Source organism: Hesperophylax consimilis, chromosome 16, assembly GCF_061612785.1.
Source record: "Hesperophylax consimilis isolate HC1 chromosome 16, BYU_Hcon_1.0, whole genome shotgun sequence".
In the NCBI taxonomy this organism is placed as follows: domain Eukaryota; kingdom Metazoa; phylum Arthropoda; class Insecta; order Trichoptera; family Limnephilidae; genus Hesperophylax; species Hesperophylax consimilis.
In genome coordinates, this window is record NC_142851.1 from 21109562 (window position 1) to 21136770 (window position 27209).

Sequence of the window (27209 nt, forward strand, 5' to 3'; positions counted from 1 at the left end):
TCACTCACGAGGGCCTCCTGCTCTTTTGTAAATTCTTCCTCTCTGTTCCTATGTACTACAGCCACTCGAATTTTATTTCCAGCGGCTTCCGCATAGGTAGCAGAGGTGAGAATTCCTCGGGGCTTTTTCCTGGAATTTCCCGGTGAAAGCCCCAAGGGTTTAGGTTCTGGTGAGGTTCTTCTCCTCTTCCCAGCCTTCTTTTCCCCGGGCGTTCCAGGTTGCTCCCGGTTACCTTCTGCGGTCCCCGTTAGCTTCCGGTCTGTCCCTGGTTTGCCTTGCCTGGTTCCGGCCTTCGAGGTCCCTGGTTGTCCCCAGCGGACTTTTACAGTCCCTGGTTGTTCCCGGTTTCCTTCCTGCCGCCCCTGCTTCTCTCTTTTGAGTTTTCTCCTCGCAGCCCCACTGAGTTTCTTCCCACTGATGTGAATTTTCTTCACATCGTCTGACAGGGACTTTACCTTGTCTTCCTCAGCGGTGGTTGTTGGAGTGAGTCTCTTCTTTAAGTCCCCCCCTCTCCGCTGGTTCCCCGAGGGCCCCAGTTGGAGTCGGGGGTTCTTAAAGAAGTTATTTTCCAGGTCCCCTGATGGTCCCTGCATTTCCACGTCTGGATCCCCTGGGGGATCCCGCCGTGTTGCGTCCGTCGGAGGTCCTTCTTTATGGTTCCCAGAGGGCCCCTCAAGGGAAGAGTCCACCAGGGTGGTCCCATCTCTCCTCTCCACTTCCTCTTGGTTCCTCAAAGGCCCCAAGAGGGATGAGTCCACCGAGGCGGCCTCAACTCCTCCTTCCACTCCCCCTAGGTTCCTTAAAGGTCCCTCGTCAGTGTTGTTTTGGTTTTTGTTTTTACAGTCCATATTTGGTCCCACGAGTATCTAGGGAAATAAAAGGTCCACCCCAGCAGAGCCCCGAATGCTGGGGTAAGGTCTGTATACTCCGAGATGCGACCTTGTGTCTCGGAGGAACCGTTCGTGACACTGTTCCCCAGTGTCATTCAGCCCTGAGCACGGTATCTCACACCTTAGCTTGGGATGGCTATTGCAGGTCGTGTTTCCACTCCCTGAGCGATGGGTTCGCCACACTCCCTACGCTGTGCAAAATGCTTACAAAATGCTTTTAACCGCTTCTGTGCCAAGAGCGAGTTAACTCGCATTCTTGGCCTGCTGTGCACAGCTACACTTCTACCTACTGGCATTTAAAAGGTTAATAAGAGGACTTAGCTCGTAGCTAAGCAAAAGATTGGTTATTTTGAATTTCTTTTAAATCGTTATATCTTCGAAAATAGTTAAAATATTTTAGTAAAAATTTATATGTAGTATTTTAATAATAATTATGTTATTTTACTTAAAGTGGAGACAGTTTATACGAAGTTCCCGTGAGCACTTAGGCCATAGACCCATTGTGCTATCTCCCATTTAACCTCAATCCTTTAACAACCCAGTCCCTTTAATAAAGTTCACCAGGGTTGTCATTGGGTATGTGGCTATGTCTTCTGGTTCTACTGTATGTCTCCCCAGGTATCTGAGCCTAGTTCCCACCAGGGCAGGACATTGGCACCATAGGTGAATTGGAGTTTCTTCATCCTCTTCACATTTCCTGCTTCTATTGGTGTTTTCCACTCCCAATATCTGCATGTGTCTCCTGAGATGGCAGTGTCCTGTTAGTAGTTCTTTTTTACGTAGTAACTCACTCAGCATACCCAAGTTATAAAAGTGCTAAACGAAAATCCAATATTATTTGAAATGCAACTCAATTAACCTTGCATGTGTTTATTACGGTCCGCCTACCAGTATTTGCCCATACCTGCTTTCTTTAAATACGCCTGACATCTCTCGCTCGCTTGCACATAGGAGTTGAGTAAGTGCAGAATATCGCAGATAGAGATTCGAATCGGGTTTCACAGTCATAAAAACCCTCATTCCAGGAATTGAATTGTTACAATAACAAATAATATAAGATAAATATATAAAGAAGACTTCCGTTACGATTCGATAATTATGTACATTAAGTGTCAGCTACACTACTCGCTTCGACGCTTCGGCGAAGTCCTCGACGAAGTTAGCCGAAGTTCGAAGTGCGTGCCCACACACTCGTGCAACTTCGCGAGTAACGCTTCGAGTCCTTTGACTCGGGCGCATTTACCGACAACAATCGGAAGTCGGGCGAAGCGAAGCGAAGTTGCCCGAAGCGAAGTGAAGTTCGTGCCCACACTATCGTATTCGGTCAACTTCGCGAGTAGTGTAGCTGGGCTTTTATACTTGGGACCTTTACAAAGAGATTGGTATATAATCGTCTTTCTGCCATTGAAATGAGGCCGGCGCAAAAGGTAGAACTACCCTTCCCGGCGTTAAACATCAATCGACCGAACGAATCGAGAGAACTACCTTTCCAGAAGTGTGTTAATACCTATTACAGCGCCCTTAAGGTTTTTACTAGTGCCAGGCGCAGTTTGGTTTAGGGTTGACCCCACGCTAAGTCACTGGAGATGAATATTGTTCAAGAGAGCAATTTTAGAGTTTGAGCAGCCAAAGAGGATGCGGACACAGTACTGTAAACAAAGTAATTACATTTCAACAAAAATTAAATGATTACAAGCAACTGTTTTGAAAAATAATTTCCCGTACTATAGCATTGGCCATTGTGGAAGCGTCATCGACATATTACTATCGTAATATTATATTATTAGTCATTTTACTACATTTTTAGAGGAAAACATCATGTTATTTTATTGGCATTGTGAAGGACTTTCTTATTACCTTTATGAAAATATAATAAAACCATAAAAATATCATTAGATTTCTTTATTCTTTTTTATATAAAATGGTTGAGAAGAAAACAATATCTCTGAATATAAGTAGCTTAACTACTTATCATCATTGCGCTTGCAAAAACGGCTAAGTGCCAGATTACACAAAAATAAATTTATTCACATGTGTCTAAAAAAGTTGTTTGTTGACGCAATTGAATACAAAAGTTTTTTCGCTTCCCCTGTAAAATTTGGTAAAACTCACATAGCCGGCCTGCAAGCACAAGGATGTTATGCTTTATACATACATTCGATAAACACATTATTTGGTAAGACAGTACAACTTACAAAAACATCAGTAATCTAGCTCACAGCGGGTAACATGCCATTTCACTGCTGGCACACAAGCTGCTGGGGTGATTGTATTCGGCGGGAACATGGCATTCCAGCAGTTAAATATATTATAATAAACCTCAAATAAACTAAATAATACAGAAAACAACTATAGATTATTTAATTACTAAAAATGCCTTAATTTTCAGTGCCAGCAAAGCCATTGAAGACCCACTTTCGCTCGATGTTAGCCCCAACACCGGACATGTTCTGAATAAAGACGGTGGGGAAACGGCACAGCAGATCCTCGAGCTGGTTCTGCCGAATGTCCGGTTCCATCTTCTGGACGTAGGACCACAGATAGTCAGTGCTGGCTCCCATAGGGTGCACATGGAGGAAGGTGGATGTGATTCCAATCAGTTTGGCCTCCTTGTCTGAGAGATTTTGCGTCACTTCAAATGGCTTCACCTCGGCCTACAAACAGATAAAATAATGTTGAGCTCTTGGAACTTATTACACAGTATTTAGTAGTTTGTAAAATTAAAAAAATCACCTTTTCTCCAGTCTCAAGTGTTAGGTTAATGATTGAATCTTTGTCTGACTTCTCGTCCTTGAGGTCTCCATCCTTCTTATCGGCCTTGGCAGTCCTGGCCTTGGCCTCCATGATGCGCAGCTTGACAGACTCTGCCACCTGGTGCTTCTTGGCCTGCGCCAGCTGGTTCTCTAGTACTCCGATGCGGGACTTGAGCTGGTGGATGTTCTGCGTCTTGGAGTCCATCTCGTTGACATTCTCGGATCGCATTATGTCAATCTCGTTCTTGTAGGCTTCCAGCTGGCACTTCAGGCTGTCGTTCTCTTCCTGCCAGGGAAAAACTACTATTATAGTCGAATATATTAAATAAAAACTCTCGTGGATACAGGGAAAGCAACTCCAGAGGATGTGCGATATGAGGCTGAATCTACTATTGACGGAAGCTGCTGAAGTAATCCAGGACAGGGACGCCTGGAGGCTACGTGTCGAAGGACGGGTTCTTTTTTTTTTTTTTTTTTTTATTTATTCACATTTAAACCCGCTAAACTACTTATGTAGTTTGTCAGCAGGGACATAGAGACAACATTTATACACTCATAAGATACAATTTTAACGGTACATAATTACATAAATTGGTTACATTGCAGAAAAGTTTAAATAGCAGCATAAATAAAAGCCTTATATAATAAGCAAGTAAAAATAAATGTATGAACAAATTAGTATTATCAACAAGTACTTCAATAGTTTCATAAATAGAGGTAGGTAGTCAGGTATTACAAAATTGATCCGTACAGGAAAAGGAGAAGAAGATGATGTATTTTAAGAACAGTTTTAATTTTTTTTTATTGATACATTTGAAGTATTTTTTTTTATAAAACAATATTTGGTAATGTTAGCTTCACTGGGTGGTTACCCGTGCTGAAGCCCCCATTTTACAATTTTATGTGAAAAATTGTATATAAATAAAATTAACTGTATTGAAATTATGTTAAATTAAACAAATTTAAATGAAATATAAATCTAAACATATTATTACATTGGTCTATTATTATAAATATAACTTTATGTAACAGCCCAGAGACAATAAGACCTTCAATTTTATGGAGTAAGGGAAGGTGAAGAAATAGTGGAGAATGGTTGGGTATTTAGACCTAGTTATGAAACGTAGGTAAAGCCACTTTGAGTCAGTACAGCAGTCTCTCACCGGGATGATTCTGAAGAAATAGTGGAGAATGATTGGGTATTTAGACCTAGTTATGAAACGTAGGTAAAGCCACTTTGAGTCAGTACAGCAGTCTCTCACCAGGATGATTCTGAGAGAATCTTTCACTTTGAACACACTACATACATGATAGTAAGTAGTCACTTACTTGTAGTTTTTCATCTTCCATCTTGCTGCGTTTCCTGGGAGTATCGTCCTCATCACTGCAGTCCATCTCCTCACCGCCACCAGTTTCTTGTAGGAAATCTTCCAATTGCTGTGTTCGAATTTCCTGTAACATATCAAACATCATCAATAACATTGTTGATGTCATTTTCTCAACACAATACTTTTATACTCATTTGTACATTGTAAAACATTAAAAATATTATTTCATTAAATGGATGAAGTGGCGACATCCGTGCCACATTTACGGGCGATTTTGGTTTCTAAATAATATAATACTTAAGAGAGTTTAATGTATGATAACAAATTCCGAAGTCAGCAGCATCAAATTCCAGGAATTGTGATAGCTGCATTACATCAGCGGTTTTGTAGACATCTCGTGCAAGACATGGATAGAACAGTTCATCATTGATGACAATTTATTAAAATCAAAAGCTTATCTGATATATTACTGGCCACTCCTTTGGTTGGTTTATTCCTTGTTGTGGTCAGACTAGGTGGATCCAAACGAACAAATTGGACAATTTACAAATTCAAACAGTTTTATTACAAATAATACTTATCATTCAAAACTTACCTTCAGCTGGTGCCTTCGAAAATAGGGTCTGATACTAATCCAATTTTATTCTGAAAAACCTTCCAGATATGAGTTTGGCTATCCAGTATGCCAGTTTGGTGTTTGGAGCGATCTTTTAAAGTGAATTACCATTTATCTACATTCAGTTGGTCCAAGATGAATTGTCGCTATCTTACCTTGAGTGGGTGGTACTAGAGGACCGGTTATAATGCCTTAGTCAGGTTTATGTTTACTGTTGAAGTGAATCTGCTTTTGGATTGTTGTAGGAATGGATCGTTGATTTTAGACGGCTCCAACCGATAGTTCAGTTAACTTCAGCTGAGACGACTTTACACTGTCTTACCTTAATGGTACATGAGGAATACGTAATTATGGATTCCTCGGCAAGGTTTATATTTACTGCTTCAGAGTTGCTAAGCTCTCTGGGATAACTTATGATTCCTTCAGTTGAGGTTGGCTCCACCTTGTTGGCATCAGCGTGTTGGTACTTTTAGTTAAATAAGCTTGTCTGTCCAGACAAATGATAAATACTGCCTGTATGCCGAGAACTACACGTGACTTGGGAGTAATCTATAGCCAGCTGATGAGTCCAAGTCTTGTTAAATCATCCGTAGAGAAAAGCTTAAAGGTTTATGCTTCGCAGCCAGTTTCAATGCTTCATGCAACATCACGGTAATTGTCAGTCACCGATCAATACATTGAGTTGAAATGAACCTGAATACCTTTATCCAAACTTGTAAGTTATAGCCGCAAAAATCGATGTAGAAGTCAAGACAGATTAAACAATAATTATTATTTTTGACTTACCTTTAATGCAAGCAACGAGACTTTCGTAAACTAGTTTCAGTAGATTTAAAGCTCCATCCATCCTGTCATCTTATCACGATATATGAATTTGAAAAGTATAAATCGTAATAAAACTGTGTTGAATTTCAAATTTACCAACAAAGGATAATGTATTTTGAATTAGCAAAATGATTCTGTTACTTCAACAGTGTTTGGATACCGTTCATACAAACCATCGGGGTCCCATGACAGTGTGAACACCTGAAATAATAGAATAATAAAGGCGAATACCACCCATGTTACTTACCGAAGACTGCTTTTTCCAGATCTCAATATTCTTGCGTTGAGCTTTACTGAAATGGTCCCAGACTTTCTTATGTGAGGCCGCCGCAAATACCTTCTCGACCTCGCCAACTGTGTTCCGGAACATAAGTTGAAACATGTTGAAAACAAACAAAAAACAGTATGTAAAGGTTAACGGTTGCAGTCGGCAGGCCATAATATACTATCCTTTCAAATAAAAGTTTGAAGATTGTAAGATATCCCAGCCGCAGAAAGGCTACATTTGCAGTGTTGTAATTCTGGACTCCGGTTTCTGAATCGATTATCTGTCTCCGCCACCAGCCTTTCCATACCATTGGAGAAAGAGAAAAGGCAGAGTCCCTCATGATGACATCGAGGCTACCAGAATGTTGCTGAACCAAAGCTGCAGACTCGAACCATAGACCGTGAAGGCTAGAGGAAATTTGATGAACAGTGTTGACTGCTATGCTGTCTTTCTTGTATCAGAAGCAGGTAGTTTGTCCAGTAAGCCAGGAGCCTTCCTCTTTACAGTGTGCACCCATTGTGCTTCAGTCGCATTGTGTGGTCTTAAAAAGAATGTGGTGCTTACCACACTAAGAAGACCCTTCTTATCAGACTTATTCAATATAATCATAAGTCAAATCAAACTGTTGTGAAATGAACCTGGTATTGTCAAGATTACCATAAGTAAAAATATCATTACTATAAAAAAAATAATACCCTTAACCGATAGGGGCCGACGTGAAACTTCAATAAATAAAATGATTATTTTCATTAGCCAGCACGTAACCAATAACATACTTGACAAAGTGGCATTGTCAGCAAGTAACTAGTAGAGGTAATATCCAAAGACAAAATTAATGTACAAGGTCGACACTGCAATTGTAGTGCTTCGTACTGTGCGTGGGCACGATTCTTCAGCACTGCAAAGTATGGGCCCCACGAGTCTCCGAAAAATATTATATTTGAAAATGTTAATTTACGCAGTCCTAAATGAAAGACTGTTGTAAAGTCTGCCATCTCAGAACAGGTTCAGCCTAGTGAGAATGTTACAGTAGGTCTTTTGATTATGTATTTTATTTTCAGTTGTGAATAAATAACAAAGAACACGACAAGTCACAGTGCATAGGTTGGGGTCTGGGTATTTCTTTGTGAAATACATATAGGTATATGATTTCTCAGATAGCCGACAAAGCTGAGCAAGCGGAAATTCATCAGGTGTCGGGGCAACAATCATTCAATAAGAAAAACATAAAAAGCAATATTGAACATCATGAAACAAACACCTGCAGCATAAAATAAATTAGAGGCACAAGAACCAGCCTATAGGTGTGCGATTCTTGTGAACCCATTACTTACCATCGAATGCTGCCAAGTATTCCTGCCACCAGTCTGCCTACACTTAGGCGATACTCAAACATTGTAGACGAGAAGATACTTCGACTATTTAGTTCGCCAGAACAATAACTTAGTACTGTGCAGGTCTGCGTGAGCATTGGGAGTTAATTTATTGAGTTCCTGGATAGTGTTTGGGTCCATCGTTGGTAAGAGACAATGTTATCTTTGTATCACTCTCCAGCAAGAGAATTTTTACTCCGGCAGCTCGGTAATGAATAGGATAATATAGAGCTTAGTTCTAATTCCAGTTGTTGACAATAAGATTAAAGACTTACATTGAATCAGCAGTGTTTGCATTTTGATTTTAGCCTCGTCCTTGGCCCGTTGAAGTTCTTCCTCGTACTGAGTCTTGTCATTCAGGAGGCGGCGAACGTGAGAGTTGGTGCTCTGGATCATGGAGTAGAACATGTTGACGTTCCTCTTGGTGCAGTCTCCGCGCTCCAACCATGAGATAACAACCTGAAACACACAACACTTTTATTAGCTTTTTGCTATTTGTCACTTCACAATATGGCATGGCATGCCTTGCCTGATATAAAGCAAAGAAACAAATGGTCAGAGAATGTCTGACATAGCTAGAGATAGATCAGGAGCTGCTTCCAATGCCTTGCTAAATTCCTATGATATGGTAGATAATAATAATAATTGCAATACCTGAACAGCCTGATTGAATTTATCATCCTGTTTGATTTTGTCACATATCTCAGTGGCATCGTGGTCAGTGTAGTGGTGGATGGGCGGCGGAGAGGGGGGGCGGCGTTTGGCGGCCATGCGCTCCCGGTGGCGGGCCTCACGCTCCATGGTGCGCTGCTTGCACTCAAACTCATGCTGGTCATCTCTGGCCTGTGCATAGTCCACATGCAGCCTGCTGCAATTAGGTCCGTCGGTCTTGTTGTCAATGCGGAGCCTATACCCTGACAAGAACACTGCGGCATCCACAGAATGCTCGTAAACATAACGAATGTGACAGAAGTTCTTCTTGGATAGACGGAGAGAATTGATTTCTCCACATCGCCCAAACACCTCGGTTATGATCTCTTCGGTTACATTCTCCGGGAGGCTGCCGATGAACACTGTGCGACAACCAGGTGGTTTTTCTCTGGTCGTAGGAAGTACGGAACTAGGGTATGGAGGCACAAGCGAGCAAGACTTCAGTTGGATGATATCTTTAGTCACAGGAAAGCCTCCCATGGGCATCATTGACATGTCATTTCCGTCAGTCAATGGCATGTTGGCCATTTGGGTGGGGTCAGCCATGCCATACTGCCCCATGGACATCATCGAGGGGTCCATCATCATGCCGCCCATCATCCCCATCATGTTGGCAGGGAACATGCCGGGCATGCCCATTCCTCCGTACATCATTCCTTGTGGTGCAGAGTTAACTCCGCTATTAGACGGACTCATTCCCTCACTGGTATTCATCCCGGGCATCATCGGTCCAATTGGATTAATGGAGGCGTTAGGAGCACCCACAGAATTCATGACTGCTCTAGGCATTTCCGGGATCAGCGGACTGTTATCAGAACCATTGTTCTGGTCTTTTTTCCCACTGCTTTTTCCACCACGTTCATTCTGTGAATCGGATTTTCGTCCCTTGTAATCTGATCGGCTGCGATCCTGGCGATCTCCTCGACCTCCTTCACCGGGTCTGTCGCGCCTCCTTCCATCCCTATCCCGGGAGCGCCTGCGGTTTTGAGATCCTCTCATATCACTGGATGAATTATTATGCTGATTATTTAGAATATTGCCCGTCTCCATTTCGTCCCTTAATTTAATTTCGTATTCATCCATCATTGGAGGAATGTCCTTAGGCATCGGTGGATTTGGAAGCATGGGGGGTGGGTGGAGAGGTGGAGGAGGCTGCATGCTCTTGAACTCGAGCGGAGCGTCATTCATCCCAGGCATCATCATGGCATGGTTCATGTTGTAATTCTGATGCATATTGTCAAAGCCGTGACCCATCATTCCCATGCCTGGCACTGGAAATAATGTGGATTTATTAGAAATTTTTGAGAAGTGTACAGTTTCAATTCCCTCATTCATCATAACATCATCAACACGTCGTATTAAATTCATACACATGTACACTTCAGAGCAACGGTACTGCGCGCCACTCCAGGATGCCGCACAGAAAACTCTCACATTGACCTGCCTGTAAATTGTTACCTTACTTTCAGACTTTATTTCTCTGCTCGACGACCTGCAATGGTGCGCGGTACCTTCGCTCCGAAGTGGACGTGCAGTGGTCGCTATTGTACCAATTCGGGGAGATCGTGCAAATAATATCATCATTGTTAGACCATTCATTCGGCAGTCCAATTTACATTATGCTATCCGCCTACCAGAATCGTACAAAGACAATTTAACGAAAGAGATTCTGACCTTCAGTATCTTCCACAAATAGTTTTTGTTGTCATATCAAGCGAGAGATCAAAACCATACAGGTATTGAAATGTGACATTTCACAATAATAAGACTATAAAAATCAGCTAAGTTTATAATTATTATTAATTGAACTTACTCATCGGGGGTGGATTTGGTGGTTGTAATGGGGTGTTGTTACCGCGATACTGTTGATTATACATAGCTAGAACTTGTATTTGGTAATCTGGCAATAAGAATAATAATCATGAGAATTATAGATTTCCGTGCGTTATTACCTATCACAGCTTATACAATATACAAGATGATACAGAATCACATAAATAAACCTGAATAAACCACTCTCAAGATCATAAATAATCTACTCTCGCTACTCTCTACAAGATGGAGACGAGACCGGTGTTGCCAACTCGATTTTAAAAATAAAGCTAAACGTCACCCGAAAAGGAGCTACAAAAAAGCTAAAACCATAAATAAACCACTCACTGTAAAATAGTGATGGGAATGATCGAAATATTTATATAATCGATTTTTTTTAACCGAAACATCAACCAAGAATCGAATGATCCATTAGAATGAATCGCTCGGAGTGCGGGAGCAATAGCTACGGACAGGGGCAAAAAAATTTCCGTCGGGGGGGGGGTAGGATTCGAAAATAGAAACTCGAATATCAAGACTATTCCTATCGTAAAAAAAATTGTTTGCATATTCCGGATGTAATTTATTTTCATTAGTATGGCTAGCTTTAGACTTGTAAGTTTTTTCGTAAATTTACGACTTCTAGCCAATGGGCATATTGCATTTTGAAAATCCAATACACCCATTGGCTAGAAGTCGTAAATTTACGAATAAACTTACAAGTCTAAAGCTAGCCTATGGCAATATTTTTGGTAAGCAGGTACTAGCGAAATTTCAATCACTAATTTTCATTCCTGGCAATGAATCCCTTGTTGTCTGCTAGCAACATTAGTATTATTCCTGTTAGCCACGAATTTCAAATATGTATGCATATGCAATTAACATTTTTATAAATAATTAATAAGATTCGAATATCTACATACGTACAATTAAAATAAATTATTCTACAAGTTTTTTAAGTACAAAGAAAAATATTTTTATGTACATTATTATTGTGCTGTAATTTTCATTTGCTGTACTTTGATATCTGTTTTATATAATATTTTAAGCTCCTGCTGAATAGCTACTTAGTGTAGCCAGTAGTTACAAATTCCCATTAATAATATTTATAATGTACCTCTTAATAATAAGATAATAATTATATGCCGTTTTGTTAAAAATAACCTCTAAATGTCATGTACGTTGTAGGCGCCTACTAGAACCCAAAACAAACCATTCATTCATTTGTAATTTGTATGCAATTCACAAATTATTATTAAGTAAATAAAGTTATTTTACTATAGAAAGCGTTTCATTTTAATTACTTACTAAGAGACACCGATGTTAGTTTAATTCATGTTAATTTCAAATAAATTAAATATATTTGTTCGTAGCATAGGTAGCAGATATATTATGTTTATATGAACGAACACATGTCACTTGATGAGTTTAATACATACTGAATATTGTATACTGCCCGAAGAAGCTACGGTTGTAGTGAAACCCGATCAGCATTAAATATAAAAATGGTGTTTGCTAAGTTATTGGTTTATTTTATTTTAAATATACACTACCCGAATGTCCCGAATAGATGATACATAACCTAAAAATAACATAGGTAGGTATTAAACCTTCAATTGTGAAAAACTATCACCATGAAAATCTTTTACACATAAACTATACCTACTGGAAACGTAAATCGTCACCTAAAAGTATTAATTCATAATTTACAATTCACACACGAGGTTGATTATAACATCAACATGCTTCAGTAGGCAGCCAACAATGTACTTATAAAATATTTCGTTTGTCAAGCAATCTGAGATATTTTGACATCTCGAAATATAACCTCTCGAATGTGAGAATCGATTTGCGTTTTCGAACGAATTCTGACAGTTTGAAAACGATTATCTCGGACTGAACATTCGAATGATTTCTGACATTTCAGAGCGATTGTCTCGATTCCACTTTCGATGACATTTGAAAACGATTATTTCGGACCGTGCATTCGAATTAATTCTGACCAATCACAACGCTTGGCTGGCATCGATTATTTCTGACCAATCACAGCGACGACTTTCGATGACGTTTCAAAACGATTGTCTCGGAGTTGCATTCGAATTAATTCTGACCAATCACAACGCTTGGCTGGCATCGATTATTTCTGACCAATCACAGCGACGACTTTCGATGACGTTTCAAAACGATTGTCTCGGAGTTGCATTCGAATTAATTCTGACAATGAATCGAGATATTTCGAATGGTAAAAAAGATCGAGTAAACCATCGATGATTCATCGATTCCGCCCATCGCTACTCCCGATATTTTCATATTAGAGGGTTCGGCTTGGTAGAACTTTTAATTGGACCTATAAATCCTACTGATCCCTCAATATAAATTGTTATAACTATACTAAATGGAAGTTAATAATTAATATTATTCATGTAAAAGATAAGGAGGAACGAGTACAAAAAAAAGTTACTTAGTTACAAAACACTCTTAAAATTTATTTAATAAAAATGTATAAAGAAGGGTTAGTCTTAATCTAGCTTAATACTAGTTGTAAATTATAGTTCTTATCTGGAGCCGCGGATCTCCACGTTCGCACTTATCACCGACACACACAAGCGGCAACTTGGGTTGGATCCGAAGGGCGGAGTCGGCAGGCAGCGACTCCTGAGAGGGCAGCTTCCTCGTAGGGATATCCTCAGCGCCGCTCCAAAGGGGGAGAGCAGGAAGTTTCTCGGCGGAGGCGAGACGGTAACTTCTGCTAGGGCAGCTCCCTGGTCAGAAGAGCCTCGGTGCCGCTCCAAAGGGGGAGAGCAGGAAGTTTCTCGGCGGAGGCGAGACGGTAACTTCTGCTAGGGCAGTTCCCTGGTCGGCAGCTGCCTCAGCGCCGCTCCAAGGGAGAGAGCAGGATGATGACTCCCAAGATGATGACTGTCGAGTGCGGAAATGTGAACTGTCGAGAACTAGGCGAGATCGTGACCGCCGAGAGGGCAGCCTCCTGGGCGGAGGCGCCTCGGCGGCCGCCCCAAGGGGAGGCGAGATGATCACTGTCGGGTGCCAAAAAAAAATCAACTGTCAACTGTTTGACTCGGGACTGTTGGTTGCGGAATCTGTCTTCAGCTGTTGAGGCGAGATGAGAACTGCCGAGAGGGCAGCTTCCTCGGCGACCGCCCCAAGGGGCGGGCGAGATGATCACTCTCTGACTGGGTACTGTGTGACTGTGAGTGTGACTCGGGACTGTCTTCACATAAATCAACTATCTATAGATTGATAACTCCGCCCTCTTTCCATACGTTTGCTTTCGTCAAGTTTTAACCATAGATCTGGCAAATTTGAATACACCACACATCGCCGACGTCACAGCACACCATCGACAAAGGATAGAGGAAATTTAAAAAAAAGGCGCAACCATAGACAATTTAATTCTGCTTCGGAACCTACCTAAAACCCAATTCATTAGCCTAAAACATAAGTAAAATGTCACCCAAGACCACAAGGTCCCATCTGACAAAGCCCTGTCCTAAGAAAGAAATGACCTTTAAAGTAACTTCCTTTACAGCTCATTTTCTCAGGACAGCGTTTTATCAGAAGGAAGCTGAAAAGCAAACTCATAATTACATGTACAATAATTTTATTTTTTAAATATAAACATGAAATACAATAATATAAGCACAAAACACATTTAAAAGGTGAAATTACTGTATCAATATAAAACTAGCTGCTGGAAATGATAGTTATTTTCTTTCAACATCCAACGGCAATTGAAAAAAATATTGTCAATAAGGCAGTCAACGATTCAACCTACTGTTTTAGCGTCTAATTACATTATTATTATTTTTGTTTCTCTCCTACTTATCTTATTACTTAAATATTTATACCTTTCATATATAAATAGTAAGTATATAATACTTTTTAGTTTAAAAAACTTTATATGCCTTTTAGATATTTTTAACTTAGGAATAGTACACAACATAAAGAATGTAACAGTGTAAACAGAAAAGTAAATTTAACAATAGGTTATTGTTTTAACAATACATATTGGTACCTGATAAATAAATAGGGTATAATAATAACAAATAAAAACACCAAATACAAGAGTCAAATTTAAAGAAGGTGTTGAGAGAATATTCATTATGATTACAAGTATGTAATAAAAAAGTAGAACTATATATAAACTAGACATATGAAATAAACTAATTCGACTATTTTTTTATTAACACTAGTCGGTGACTGAAAATGGGCTGCAGACTAATACAGCCAAACTGAATAATGTAAACTCCGCATCAGAGAATATTTGGCTTAAAATTACAAACGATAACAATATTTGACTTGTATATTTATTTTTTCGTTATTATTCTACTACTCATATAGAGATGTCAATAGAAAATGAATTGGCAAGGATACACCACAACCATACAATGGACCTGATTTAATGAGGAGCATGGCAGTACTACGATATTTAAAAGACGCTTATAGGAACAAATTGTGGTCCTATTGGTTTTAACTTATTAAAATAAATTAGTTATGACAACCATTTCTTCCTATATTTAGCATATTTTAAATGTTGCAGTACTGCCATTTTCTTCATGGTGTCAGGTCCATTGTATGGTAGTGTATCCTTGCCAATTAATTTTCTATTGACATCGGTACACCATGCATTGATTATAAATGGTACAGTAATTTTGATAATGAATTGAATAAAAAAAATTTATGTTCGTTACAATTAAGCCAATCAAAACATATATATTTGGCAATGGTTTCTTCAATAACAGGCACAAGATATAAATTTTCGCAATTATAATTCAGTACATACTCGACGACATAATGAATTTCAAGAGCGTTGATAGCAAATTTCTTAGTGGGATCATATGGGTCACCTATGCAAGATATTTTACATCTATGTTCTGCCATCCCCTGTACAGCAAGAGCAACGCTGCTGGTTGCAGAGAAGACATGACTGGGTCCTGCACTCATTTCTGGAAAAAAATATATCATAGTTCTTGAAGAAATTGAAGTAAAGATTGACATATTAGAGGAACAAAACTAACAATACTATTCCCTTTTAAGTAATATAAAACAGACATGTACCTCCATGTTCTACTGCCATCCCCTGTGCAGCGAGAGCGAGACTGCTGGTTGCAAAGAAGACATGACTGGGTCCTGCACTTATTTCTGGAAAAAAAAAGTGGGTGTGTCAAGCCTACGCAAGACAGAAGTGAAACTTCTAGTATTCCTCTCTCTCTATTTTCAAATTTAATTTATTCCTCTCTCTCTATTTTCAAATTAACCGTATGAACCACAATCAATTACGTATTTCACTCGTATTACACTCACGACGCAGTATACTAACCAAGCAGCTGATGCTTGGCGTGGCGCAGTTCGCTGGTGTCTGAGAGAGAGGAAAGAAGAGAAGAGAGAGAACGTTCGTGAGCGGCTCCCCCACCTCAACAAGCGCATATGGTGAGAGAGGGACAGTGAACGGTGAGCGGTGGTGGGGGTACCCGCATTTTCGTGTCGATTCTGACTCGGTTTTACTCCGTCCCCGAAAATCCATTACGCGCCTAAAGAAGTTTCACTTCAATATCATAGTTCTTGAGAAATTGAAGTAAAGATTGACATATTAGACGAACAAAACTATTCCATTTTAAGTAATATAAAACAGATATGTACCTTCATTTTCTACTAGCATCCCCTGTGCAGCAACGGGTACGCTGCTGGTTGAGATGTTACGCTCTGAAATAAATATAATTATTAGATTAACCGAATTAACAAAACATATTATTATTATTATAGGCTGATGCAGTATAAAATACCTTTTAGGATGTAGTCATGATACGTGCTGAACACCATTCTCGAAATGGACTCTCAGAGGTTATGGTTGGAAACTTGTGTCGAATAGTCTCTGTCCGTACATCCTTTCACACAATACGTTTTAAGGACTTTATCGGTAGGCACATAAATGTTATTTATCACACATAAATCAACTGTTTCACACAACCAGATATTTGACAATTTTATGATGACAAACAACGGCGCGTCTGTCAAACTTTTCTTACAGTTTTTTAGAGGAAGTGAAATGGCGGGAAGCATGAGTCGGCCACCTAGCGGCGAGAACACGCATTACACCGTTTGCGAACCCTCTCTTTCTGGCGCACGAGTCTTATGGTAAAGTGAGCGAGAAACAAAAAAAATACACATCGCCTACGTCACAAACATAGATTTTTACCATGTCTATAATTTGTGTTGACGTTTTTAAGCGGAGTTATACCCCCTGTCTTCAGCTGCGCAATCCAGCGACCGTAGCGCGCCTTGTCGTGGGGTGCTGGAACTAAAGTGGTTCCGCTTTACACCACTTCGGTACGTTACGTTGGTTGAGTCCGTGGCGCTGGCATCGACGTTCTCACCGTAGTCGTTATTATTATTTTTAAAGATGCTAAAATGACATTTGTACAAAGCTTTCAAACAATTACAATATAGCCAAGCCTTGGGCGAAGGTTTTTATTGCCGGGTCGATGGCTTGACGATACACCCATTTCAGAATTACTACTTGATGAGGGTCTAGACTGTCTAGAGCTAAATCTCCCGACTAATGGGTGTATTTCCAAGTTGGCTTTCTATTTTTTTATTGAGGGACCGGTGAAACTATTGACAAAATATTGAGGTCTAATAAAATCTGAACTGCCGCCTCCATCTGCGTGTAAAATCACAGAGACAAATGCTGGAGCACGTGTTCGCTTTGGTCTTTCTGTGAATTCAAATCATGTATATACCTAGGGACATATCAAAATATTTAAAAAATCTTTCAAAATTTTTATTTTTATTGTATTATTATTATACATATATTTATTATCTAATTTTTTTGTTCCGAGGTGCTAGCGAAATTAGATTTTTTTGTCTTTAATCTTTTACTCATTAAGTACTCGATCACAAAATATTAGATATTTTTAACAACCTTGTCACACATAAAGCAACTGTCATTTATGTCAAAATATTCGAAACCTGGAAACGTTTCCGCGTCTTTTTATTATTTGAGAACCATTTGGGTCAATTTGAAGTAACTACCGAGAGCAGTGCCTTAGTTATAAATTACATAAATTGTCATCAATTCTATCCATCATGCAGAAAAACCAGCCTAAAAATAATTTGACCACCGTCGATGTTAACATACAAGACATTTTGACGCCGAAGACTTGTGCTCACATTATAATAGAGATAATAAAGTATCTTGTCTATCAAAAGCTTCAAATACCTCACGCTTACAATGTCCTGAAGTACCTGGTGCAGAAGAAACGAGATTTTGATAAAGCCAATTCGAATCACACCAATGAAAACATGCAGTCTAAGAATCATTTTCGCGTCGCATCTTCTGCAGTGGACGTGCTGGACGCTATATTTCTGGTAATTTGTTTTATCTTAAAATGTTTGTAGCGGTATTCTTTATCTCCGAGATTTCTTCGAGACTTCTCAAGATTTGCCTCTCCTCCACAGGCTAATTTTGAGTTTTCCTAATTCATTACAACGGCGCTTATCTTAAGGTGGGATATGCCCCCTCCCCACAAATCAGCAGTCATTCCACCCTTTCCTACGTATAAGCCTATAGTATTGCGACGTATAAGCCTATAGTATCCAACGCGAGGGGCCAACGTGTGTACGCTGTTTGCGGGTTGGTGTCCAGATCCTTTGATGTGTGCATGAAAACCGAAAATAAACGGGCGGCCAACGCATGCAACGGCCAATATGCCCCAATATGTACACGTTGGGCCAGCACATTGGCCCACGTTGGGCCAACTTGCAGTAGGGGCTTTATAAAAATCTTTTCGTGTAGTTTGCTTAATTTTAAATTATGTTTTCTGTTATAAGCAATAATTAGTCGCCTGAAATATCAATACAAATTGAAAAAATCTCCCGAGTAAAAATAAATGCCGCCAACGGGAATTGATTTTATTTTTACTCGGGAGATATTTTCAATTTGTATTGATATTTTTGTCCGGTCAGTGGTTGAGTGGGCATAGCGCTTGGGTCTCACCCGAGTGTCGCGTGTTCGATTCCTCGGCTCGCTAAGTCCTCCATCACAACACAAGCAACATTTTCGGCTTTCTGTGGTGGTAGTAGGAGATTTTCACACATTGTTGGGTTATTCGTAACCCGGGAATGTTTGTCTTTCTTTTAAAAAAAAAAAAAAAAAATTTCAGGCGACTAATTATTGCTTATAATTATTTGTTATCTTTTATGCTATGCATAAAACCTTGTCTTATAAACATTAGTTTATCATTAAAAAATAATATGTTTTCTGTATTTTAAGATCAGGTATAATATATAAATATAAATATATATAAATATATATAAATACACAGAAAATAGGGATATGCTTAATACACACTTAAAAAAAAACCACTTTGTAGTACTTAAAAATCATGCATTTCAATAGATACTTCCTGAAATTAAAATCGATTGTTCATTTTGCCGAAAATGCAAGTAATAATAAAGTTAAAAAAATGTAAGCACCACTTTTATTTTTTAAACTTATTGTTGACCAGGTTAGTCTGCAACCATAGCTTCTTCAGGACAGTACAGCACTCATTAACCCATCGGCATACTAATTTTTAAATACTTGCAGAACTTAATAATTATATTATTAAATTTGATTTTAATTAAATTAAAAAATATATATATTTGTGACATCTGTGCATACTTAAGGATTATTACTGTGCAGTATTGCACCCCATATTTCCCAAAATTAAACACTTTTTATGCTTTTATATAGATTATAATTTTATTGTGAACTATCTAAGTATGTGGGAAAAGTTTTAGTAGCCTTAATGGGGCGAGCAATACGCCGATGCGAAAAAAGTGCAGTCCCCCCAATCTAGGCGGCAGGTATGCCGATAGGTTAAGCTTTCACTGTTACCAATATGTTAAGTAGGGCAGGATAGGGGCGCATGGAGACCCCCTGTCAAGGCGATGGGTCCCCCACCCGAATAGGATCAGGAAAGGAAATTAAAGATTCAAAAATGTTATTTAACTCACTAGCGCGAACCCGTGAAAAATAACAGAATATTAATGTATGTCCACTGGGCCTAGTTCAGTGAAACCACGCACTTTGTCTCAGTAATGCATCTTAACTCTGTTAATTCATCTAAGCATCTATCAAATATTATTAATTCATAAAATAATTTTGGTACCTACTATATCGCTTGTCTACGTAGTTTCAATTTTTAATAATAGTTCATAGAACTTGAATAATATTACGCATTACGCAGAAATATTTCGCATTACTTAGCCATGTACCGACAACCGAAATTAGCATGTTTAATATGTTACAGAATATAATAGCAGAGATGGAGAGCGAGGACCCACCGGACGAGGTGCTGCTGCTGTGGGGGGCCATTCCAATGAACGCGCGGGAGGTATGTCGGATAAAGGTGCCTTCCTTGCTCAACTCGCACTTCTACAGCACCCATAAAGATGGCTCACAGAAACTCGTCATGAAAACCCTAAGGTATACCTCTCTTCGAATCTTATTTTTCTCTGCAACCGGTTCAGTGCAAATCACTCCCATGAGCAGATCAATCAAATGTAATTTTAATTCTAAAAAAAGCTTCCGGAGGTGAATGTGTTAAAAGGTTGAATGGATATATTCATTTGATATCCTGGCTGAGAAGGGATTCTATGTCCTGGATAATTTCATGCTAGCCTACTAACATAGGCTTCTGGGACTACTGGTGCAGTACCAACATACCGAAGTGGTGACTTGACTGAGATTCTTAAAAATTTATCTGGAGGTTATAGTTGCCTTAGATTCAAGAAATCTTCACCACCAACACAAATGTAAATAATCCTTTGCAACCCATCCTCGGAAACACTTCCTTGCAAACAGAGTGCGGAAGTACCGAACAAACTTCCTCAACATGTCATCGATGCTATGCTATGCTATGCAAAATCAATTTAAATTTCAGAAAGGAGAGAAAGAAAGAATTAACTTATTTTTTAATTTCAATCGACTCAATTATTTTACAAGTTATTGTGAAATTAGATATGAGCAAATCAGCAGAATGCTGCCTGCTCATTAAATAATAATATTAATGCCCTTGGGAAGACTTTCTAGGTTAGTTAAGCATTTCAATGTTGGGCTTTATTTACATAGTCTATACATACCACCGCGTGGCACCTTTTGACACAATGTTATAGGTTTCAGTAAAACTTCATGGATCACATATGTATTATGTGATATCTTCGTACTGGGATAGCTGTCGATGGAACACATAAGTGGAAGCTGCATAGATAAGGTTATGTAAGGAAGTTATAAGGAATGTGGATACTTTTCACTAAAGCTTTCAATCTAAAGGGAATACCGGACCTTTGTCGGCACTGTAATCCCGGAGCTGCGCTTGTCTTAATCCCGTGATTACGGGATTTTTGTTGGTTTCATGACCTTGGTTCAACTGTGGGAATATCTTTTATTTATTGGCAGCATGTCGTTCATTGTACAATATTCTTGATATCTTGGGATACAGAATACAGGTAACAGATTTTAGGGTAGGTTATATTTATTGCGCTATTTCTTAGAAGTAAGGAAAGTATTATTGAAGCCTGAATAACATTTAGTATTTAGTCTTGTGAAATCGCCACACCGAGATTGTTCAGGCAGACGAGTTTTCGCTTTGTTATTTATTTATTTTGCTAAAATAGTATAAGAACCAACAAAAGTGATAAAGTAGAAGTGAAAGAACTAAAAGAACAAAAGAACAAAAGTGATAAAGAACAAAAAGAAAAGAACAAAAAAGAAAAGAAGAAAACAAAGAAGAAAAGAACAAAAACAAAAGAACAAAAGTGATAAAGTTCAAAAGTGATAAAGTAGAAGCATTGTGTTGTCGTGTCGCAAAGTTTCTGTAAGCTGATACGACGATTTCTTTCATGATGAACAACTTGGGCAACAGTGCTCTTCAATTGAAAGAGTCACTTACTCGTTGAATAAATGAAAGTCGGACAGTGTATCTTCTTTGTTCCAGTTTTACACAAAGGCAATCAAGATTATGCGGAAATTAATTTAGACACTTTGTTAAATTTCATGTCGAGACATGTAGAAATCAGTCAAAGAAAAGATGTCTTTCTCCATGTCAGAATTAGAAATTGAAATTGTAGGGGAAGTCGATTTAAATCTGTCTCTACAAGAAAAGCTCGCTAGAGCTATTGATCATAGATTTAATTCCAAAATCTCTTCTAAAATAAGAACTCTAAGGGTTATATCGAATTTTATGAAAAGGGAACTTGCAAATTTCAATTTCAAAAACAGTGTGGGGAAATCTAGAAAAATGCTGCAAGTATTTAAAATCGTAACTAGATACCTTCATAAACATATTTATTGGCTTTTAAATTAAAATTGACGATGAGTTGTAATACAAAAGAAGACGTAAAAAGGGAACAAATTTGCGAAGCTCAAATTTCGCATGACGTTTCTAGATTTTATGACAATTTTAAATTGTGTCCGATGAATAGCAATGGTTCACAGAGCCGACAATCTTACACAGGTAGTGCCATAAAAAAATTAATCTGTCCCTAACAGGATAGGAATTTTCGCCCCTTTGTTTATTACTACGTACTTCAAGAATAATTCACAACAATTTTTTTAGACCCAACGATCCATTCGTGTATTCAGAAATTGCGATGAATAAATTATTTGCTCGGTATATCAGTCAATCAACCTCGTTATAGCAGTCAAAAATTATATGAAATTATAATTATAAAATATTACTTTGTAATTGCTCATTATAGCTGTGAACTTGCCCCCCCCCCCCCAAAAGCAAAGATAATATTAAGAGGAATCCCGGTAATTCAGAAACTTATTTAATAGGTAATTTAGCCCAATTATTGCTATTCCGCTCTGTGCTACGGTCAGTCATCGTGCTGTAGATGTGTGAGTGTGCGAAGCTCTTATACGCGTTGGTGGCGCACTCCGCCGAGAAAGCCAGCCAAATAATTATTCCTTTGCCGCTTCGCTTTGCCGGTATCATATTACATCGTTGTTTGCCGGCCGGCGGCTAGTCGCAAGTCACAAGTCGCTACAGGACTATCTGCATGTGTGTGGAGACAAGAATAAACAATCAATTTCTTGTGACGGGACGTTCCATCCTTAGCCACTGTGACAAAATCACGTTTACATCTCCTCCGGCATCTAGCTCAGAATAATACTTAAATATATTGCTGCTGTTCTTATACTTACCAATTCGTATGTTCTGCCTTCTCGCCAATTCGTGTCACTTGGGTGGGGACAAGGGAGGTGAATTTAATTATGAACATCTATTAATTATGAGTCTCGATTTTAATTAGGTTTGTCAAATCTTAATACTAAATCTAAATTATACTTAGATCTAATTACATCTATAACTTAACTAGTTGTCATATGGTTCGGATTACTTCTCCACTATTCACATTGTCATTGTTCACAGTTACTACACTGTTGTCACTGAGTTGGTTCTGTTCGTTGGCCTTAGTAAGGCCGAAGTCCTAGGTGGCAGCCTCTGCAGTTCTGCAACTCAGGCCTCCCGGCCGCGTCTGGTCACCGCACTTTCTTCGCCTCCCGGCTGCGTCTGATCACCGCACTTTCTTCGCCTCCCGGCTGCGTCTGATCACCGCACTTTCTTCGCCTCCCGGCTGCGTCTGATCACCGCACTTTCTTCGCCTCACGCCCAGCATTACGTGGCTGGGCGGAGGATAACATATCTTGAAAATCACTTTCTCTACCTCGACTGTAACTGGCGGGGAGCGCGTACTTCACCACCACTCCTGTCTCGGTCTCCTCTCTCTCCCGCCTCGATCTTGACTGTCCTCCTTCCTGAGCTCGTAGGACCTGTCGCTCTACCCCGCACTTCTCACTTACTTCTTTAAACCCCCCGTCTGTCAACACTTGTCTTTGGGCGCACACTGCGGGACACTCTCAGTTTATATCTCAAATTTATTTGTGACGAAATTTGATTCGTCACACCACCTAAATAAGCTATTATATTCATATTGTCTTTGCACGCACAAAATATCACGCAAGAAATAAAAACGGAGATACATGAGCCTCAGATGACATTTTTTAATAATTGTTCCAAATCTATTCTGCCTAATCTAAAAACCAGTTTTAGACTGAAGGAACTAAATAGGTACATTTTCGTAATAAAATAGGAGGCCTAGGTACATTATTTCATAATTTATTCTATTGCTCTTACTTACTTGACCGGTCAGTGGCTGAGTGGGCATCGCGTTTGGGTCCCACCCGGGCGTCCCATGTTCGATTCCTTGGCTGGCTAAGTTCTCCATCACAACACAAGCAATATCTTCCGCTTAGTGTGGTGGTAGTAGGAGTTTTTCAAATGTTAGGTTATTCGTAACCCGGGAATGTTTGTCTTTCTTTTAAAAATTAAAAAAAAAATCTTACTACCCATATAGGTACACCTACTAAAATATGTAGGTGCGTACATTTGAACTGCCTCCGTGGTTGAAGGGTAAGGCTCTTGGCTTTGGAGTTGGAATAGAATAAATATAGATCATTACATTTTGATGAGAACAAATAGGGTCTATTGATCCCTTCGCGTATGGAACTCTAAAAACATTTTGTCTTACGTATAAGTACAACGAATATAAATAATTAGGTACCTTTTTATTTACAGAGATATGGATATCATCAATAATGCTGCTAGAAACTTAGATACATCTTCACAAATACGTGAAACTTCCAGGGATGAATCATTTTCTCCAAATATTGAAGATAACGCAAGTTCTTCATCATCAATAACGCTTGATGATTTTCTGATGGAACCAGACCATATTGATGAAACCCATATTCAAGAGGGTCACAGAATTGTTGATATAAAATATTTGTTTTCAGAGATTTCAAATATAAAGCACGAACACACCAACTGCACATTTTCAGATTTAAAATTTGTGAAGGAACGACGAAATGGTTTTCTAAGCCAATACGTTTTCGAGTGCAAAATGTGCAAGAAAATAGAATACTTACACTCCGAAGATCCGAAACTGAAAGTGTCTGTAAATACTGCTGTCGTTGAAGGTGTAGTATGTAGAGGAAATGGATATTCACAATGGAACGAAATTTGTGGTGTCTTAAATATGCCAAATATGGATCGTTCAACTTACACGAACATAGAACAAAGTTTAGCGCCAACAATTGAAGAATGTGCCTTAGAAGAAATGATCAAAGCTGGTGAAGAAGAAAAAAGGCTAGCCATTTTAAATGGTGACGTAGACGAGGGTGGGTATCCTCTGGTGACGGTAGTTGCAGATGACTCTTGGGCAAAGAGGTCATATAAAAGTGGATTTAGCTCCTCATCTGGTGCGGGGTGCATAATTGGACTGCGAACTAAAAAGTTTTTATTTCTGGGAGTGCGAAACTCATACTCATAAAAAAAACCAACAATGCTAAAGGCTTTGTACCAGTTTACATAAGGAAAAAGGTTGAAGCAAACGTTATACCCATGCGAAAAGCTATTGTTGGAGCAGTAAATTACAGAAAAGAGCAAGAAAACACGCCACACTGTGATAAAGTAAAAAATCTGAAAATGGACATAAAAAATGCCGCAAACCATGTGTTTGGTGACCATAAAAAATTTTCATCATACTATTGCAAGTCGGAGAAGTATACTAATGATCCGAATTTAGTAAGCGATCTTCAAGATTGTGGAATATTGACTGATATCCAACAATTGTTGTTGACTCTAGTAGGAAATGCAGAAAGTCTTATTATTGACGTGACAAATAATACTGTGGAGCAATTCAATAACGTTATTGCCAAATTTATAGACGGAAAAAGAGTTAATTTTACCAAACGGGGATCTTACCAAGCAAGATGTTTTGGAGCAGTAACTTCATGGAATAGTGAATTGGCAACCAAAAAAAATCCAAGGCCACAGTCCTGGCAAATACACGAAGCACTTTATAGAAAGAAATCGACGTTCGAATGAGAAAACACAGAGGTGTCGAAAAAGAAAACTAAGGTTTAACGAAAACACGACAGAAAAGAGAAAAAAAGTTACAGGGCCCGATGAAAATTATGGTCAATTGGAATCAGAACCAGATATGCCACCTGAATTGTTTGAAATGAAAAAAGAGGAATTTCTCAAAGAATTATCTCCATCAAATAAGATAGAACTCGAACGGAATACGGTGGGCCAAAGCAATAATAATTTGTGGGCAATTGAAAGGCGTAAGAGGTTAACAGCATCTAACTTTGGAAAAATATGTAAGCTGCGGCCAAAAACTTCAGTAGCGAGAGTATTAAACTCGTTACTGTACTCGCCATTTAAAGGAAATATGGCCACAAATTACGGGAAAGAAAATGAAAACCAAGCAATAGAGCAATTTACAAAAGAAACGAAATTACAGGTATCCGCCTGTGGACTATTTATCGATGAAAACAAAAACTTTTTAGTGGCAAGTCCGGATGGCCTCATCGGTGAGGATTCTATAATTGAAGTTAAATGCCCTTATAATATAGCACATATGTCACCAGAAGAGGGAATTGAACAAAAGGAAATTGATTACTGTAAAGTTGAAGATAATGCTTTAACATTAAAACGGAATCACAATTACTTCTACCAAGTACAAGGCCAGTTACATATTACTCGTCGTAATTACTGTTATTTTGTTGTGTGGAGTCCTAAAGGTTTACTGTATGAAAAAATTGAAAGGGACGATTCAATCTGGAAAAAAATCGAACCACTGTTGGACGACTTCTACCACCAATGCCTTTTACCAGAAATAATTGACGGTCGCATACCAAGAAATTTACTGGCGAGAGAAAGATCTAAACCATAAATTGTTTTAATTTCATTATCTCTTTGTAAAACATTTAAAATTTTGTACAATAAAACCTTTAACAAACAAAAAATCTCATTTAATCACTGAAGACAATATAAGCGAATCTCATTTGAAACATTTTTTAATTAATTAATTGTGAAATAAGACCAATTAATCAAATAAAATTTATTTGCGCACGCCGGGTTCGAACTCGCGAATTTCGGATTGGGAGTCGAGTCTTACCACTCGACCACGCCGGAACGAATCTTATTATTGTGTAATTATTATTATTTTGTATAGGTCTTGGCGAGGGATGCCTTTGCCCACATAATGCGTGGCTGGCCAGATCAGGAGAGACTGGTTGAGGGAGACCTTTTGATCACTCCAACCTGCCTCTCGAATCCGTAGGGATGGAATACGCTATATCTACTTATGGATAATATAGCTTAGTGTTCTCAAAGGGAGAGAGGATATACGGCCGACCCTGAGGGAAAAAAAATCCCCTCAGGGCCTATGTCATCCTTGGGGATACTGTGTGGAGGGTATTTTGAGGAAAGAAAGAAAAGGAAGTCCTGGGAAGGAAAAAGGCATCAGGGGTGGGTAGGAATCTGGGTGTCAATGTCTTCATGAATGACCATCATATGAATCCATACCTCCCACTGCGGTGCAAGGCGATGTTCCGGAATAGTCCGGCTGGAGAGATCAAAAAGTCTCCCTCATCCAGTCTCTCCCGATCCGGCCTGCCACGCAACTGGCGGACCGATGCATATATCGCCAAGACCCGGACAATCCTCACCCTCATGAACCCGGTCACCCCTGCTCAAGTCACCAAACGTAGCGAACCACT

At 39.1% G+C, this 27209-nt stretch overlaps 3 protein-coding genes across 3 annotated transcripts; 1 reads left to right on the forward strand and 2 right to left on the reverse strand.

The window, feature by feature from the left end:
• Positions 1–2087: 2087 nt before the first annotated feature.
• Positions 2088–10786, reverse strand: LOC149416876 (ecto-NOX disulfide-thiol exchanger 1-like). Its single transcript, XM_089641027.1, has 7 exons — positions 10578–10786; positions 8708–10035; positions 8329–8512; positions 6660–6766; positions 4973–5095; positions 3624–3929; positions 2088–3544 (listed from the first exon to the last, which is right to left on the reverse strand). Exons 1-7 carry the CDS (start codon positions 10639–10641, stop codon positions 3269–3271), a joined length of 2388 nt encoding a protein of 795 aa, XP_089497153.1. The 5' UTR covers positions 10642–10786; the 3' UTR covers positions 2088–3268.
• Positions 10787–15190: 4404 nt separating this feature from the next.
• On the reverse strand, positions 15191–16568 carry LOC149416877 (uncharacterized). Its single transcript, XM_089640673.1, has 4 exons — positions 16378–16568; positions 16235–16297; positions 15653–15736; positions 15191–15540 (listed from the first exon to the last, which is right to left on the reverse strand). The coding sequence occupies exons 1-4, from the start codon at positions 16412–16414 to the stop codon at positions 15227–15229; spliced, it is 498 nt and encodes a 165-aa protein (XP_089496799.1). The 5' UTR covers positions 16415–16568; the 3' UTR covers positions 15191–15226.
• A 1039-nt stretch (positions 16569–17607) lies between these two features.
• On the forward strand, positions 17608–26693 carry LOC149416878 (uncharacterized). The gene is made up of 3 exons (XM_089641337.1): positions 17608–17962; positions 19888–20063; positions 26663–26693. The coding sequence occupies exons 1-3, from the start codon at positions 17681–17683 to the stop codon at positions 26691–26693; spliced, it is 489 nt and encodes a 162-aa protein (XP_089497463.1). The 5' UTR covers positions 17608–17680.
• The last annotated feature ends 516 nt before the right edge of the window (positions 26694–27209 follow it).

What these genes read in the sequence shown, in the direction of transcription:
- LOC149416876 (XM_089641027.1), bottom strand. Translation starts at nt 10,641, where the DNA reads ATGTATAATCAACAGTATCGCGGTAACAACACCCCATTACAACCACCA. An exon ending in ACCAAATCCACCCCCGATGA is followed by an intron (nt 10,036 to 10,577) that starts GTAAGTTCAATT and finishes CATTATTTCCAG; the next exon opens with TGCCAGGCATGGGAATGATG. An exon ending in GCAAACACTGCTGATTCAAT is followed by an intron (nt 6,767 to 8,328) that starts GTAAGTCTTTAA and finishes TCCGGAACACAG; the next exon opens with TTGGCGAGGTCGAGAAGGTA.
- LOC149416878 (XM_089641337.1), top strand. Translation starts at nt 17,681, where the DNA reads ATGCAGAAAAACCAGCCTAAAAATAATTTGACCACCGTCGATGTTAAC. An exon ending in TGCTGGACGCTATATTTCTG is followed by an intron (nt 17,963 to 19,887) that starts GTAATTTGTTTT and finishes AATATGTTACAG; the next exon opens with AATATAATAGCAGAGATGGA. An exon ending in CTCGTCATGAAAACCCTAAG is followed by an intron (nt 20,064 to 26,662) that starts GTATACCTCTCT and finishes TATTTTGTATAG; the next exon opens with GTCTTGGCGAGGGATGCCTT.
- LOC149416877 (XM_089640673.1), bottom strand. Translation starts at nt 16,414, where the DNA reads ATGGTGTTCAGCACGTATCATGACTACATCCTAAAAG. An exon ending in TCATGACTACATCCTAAAAG is followed by an intron (nt 16,298 to 16,377) that starts GTATTTTATACT and finishes TATTTATTTCAG; the next exon opens with AGCGTAACATCTCAACCAGC. An exon ending in GATGGCAGTAGAACATGGAG is followed by an intron (nt 15,541 to 15,652) that starts GTACATGTCTGT and finishes ATTTTTTTCCAG; the next exon opens with AAATGAGTGCAGGACCCAGT.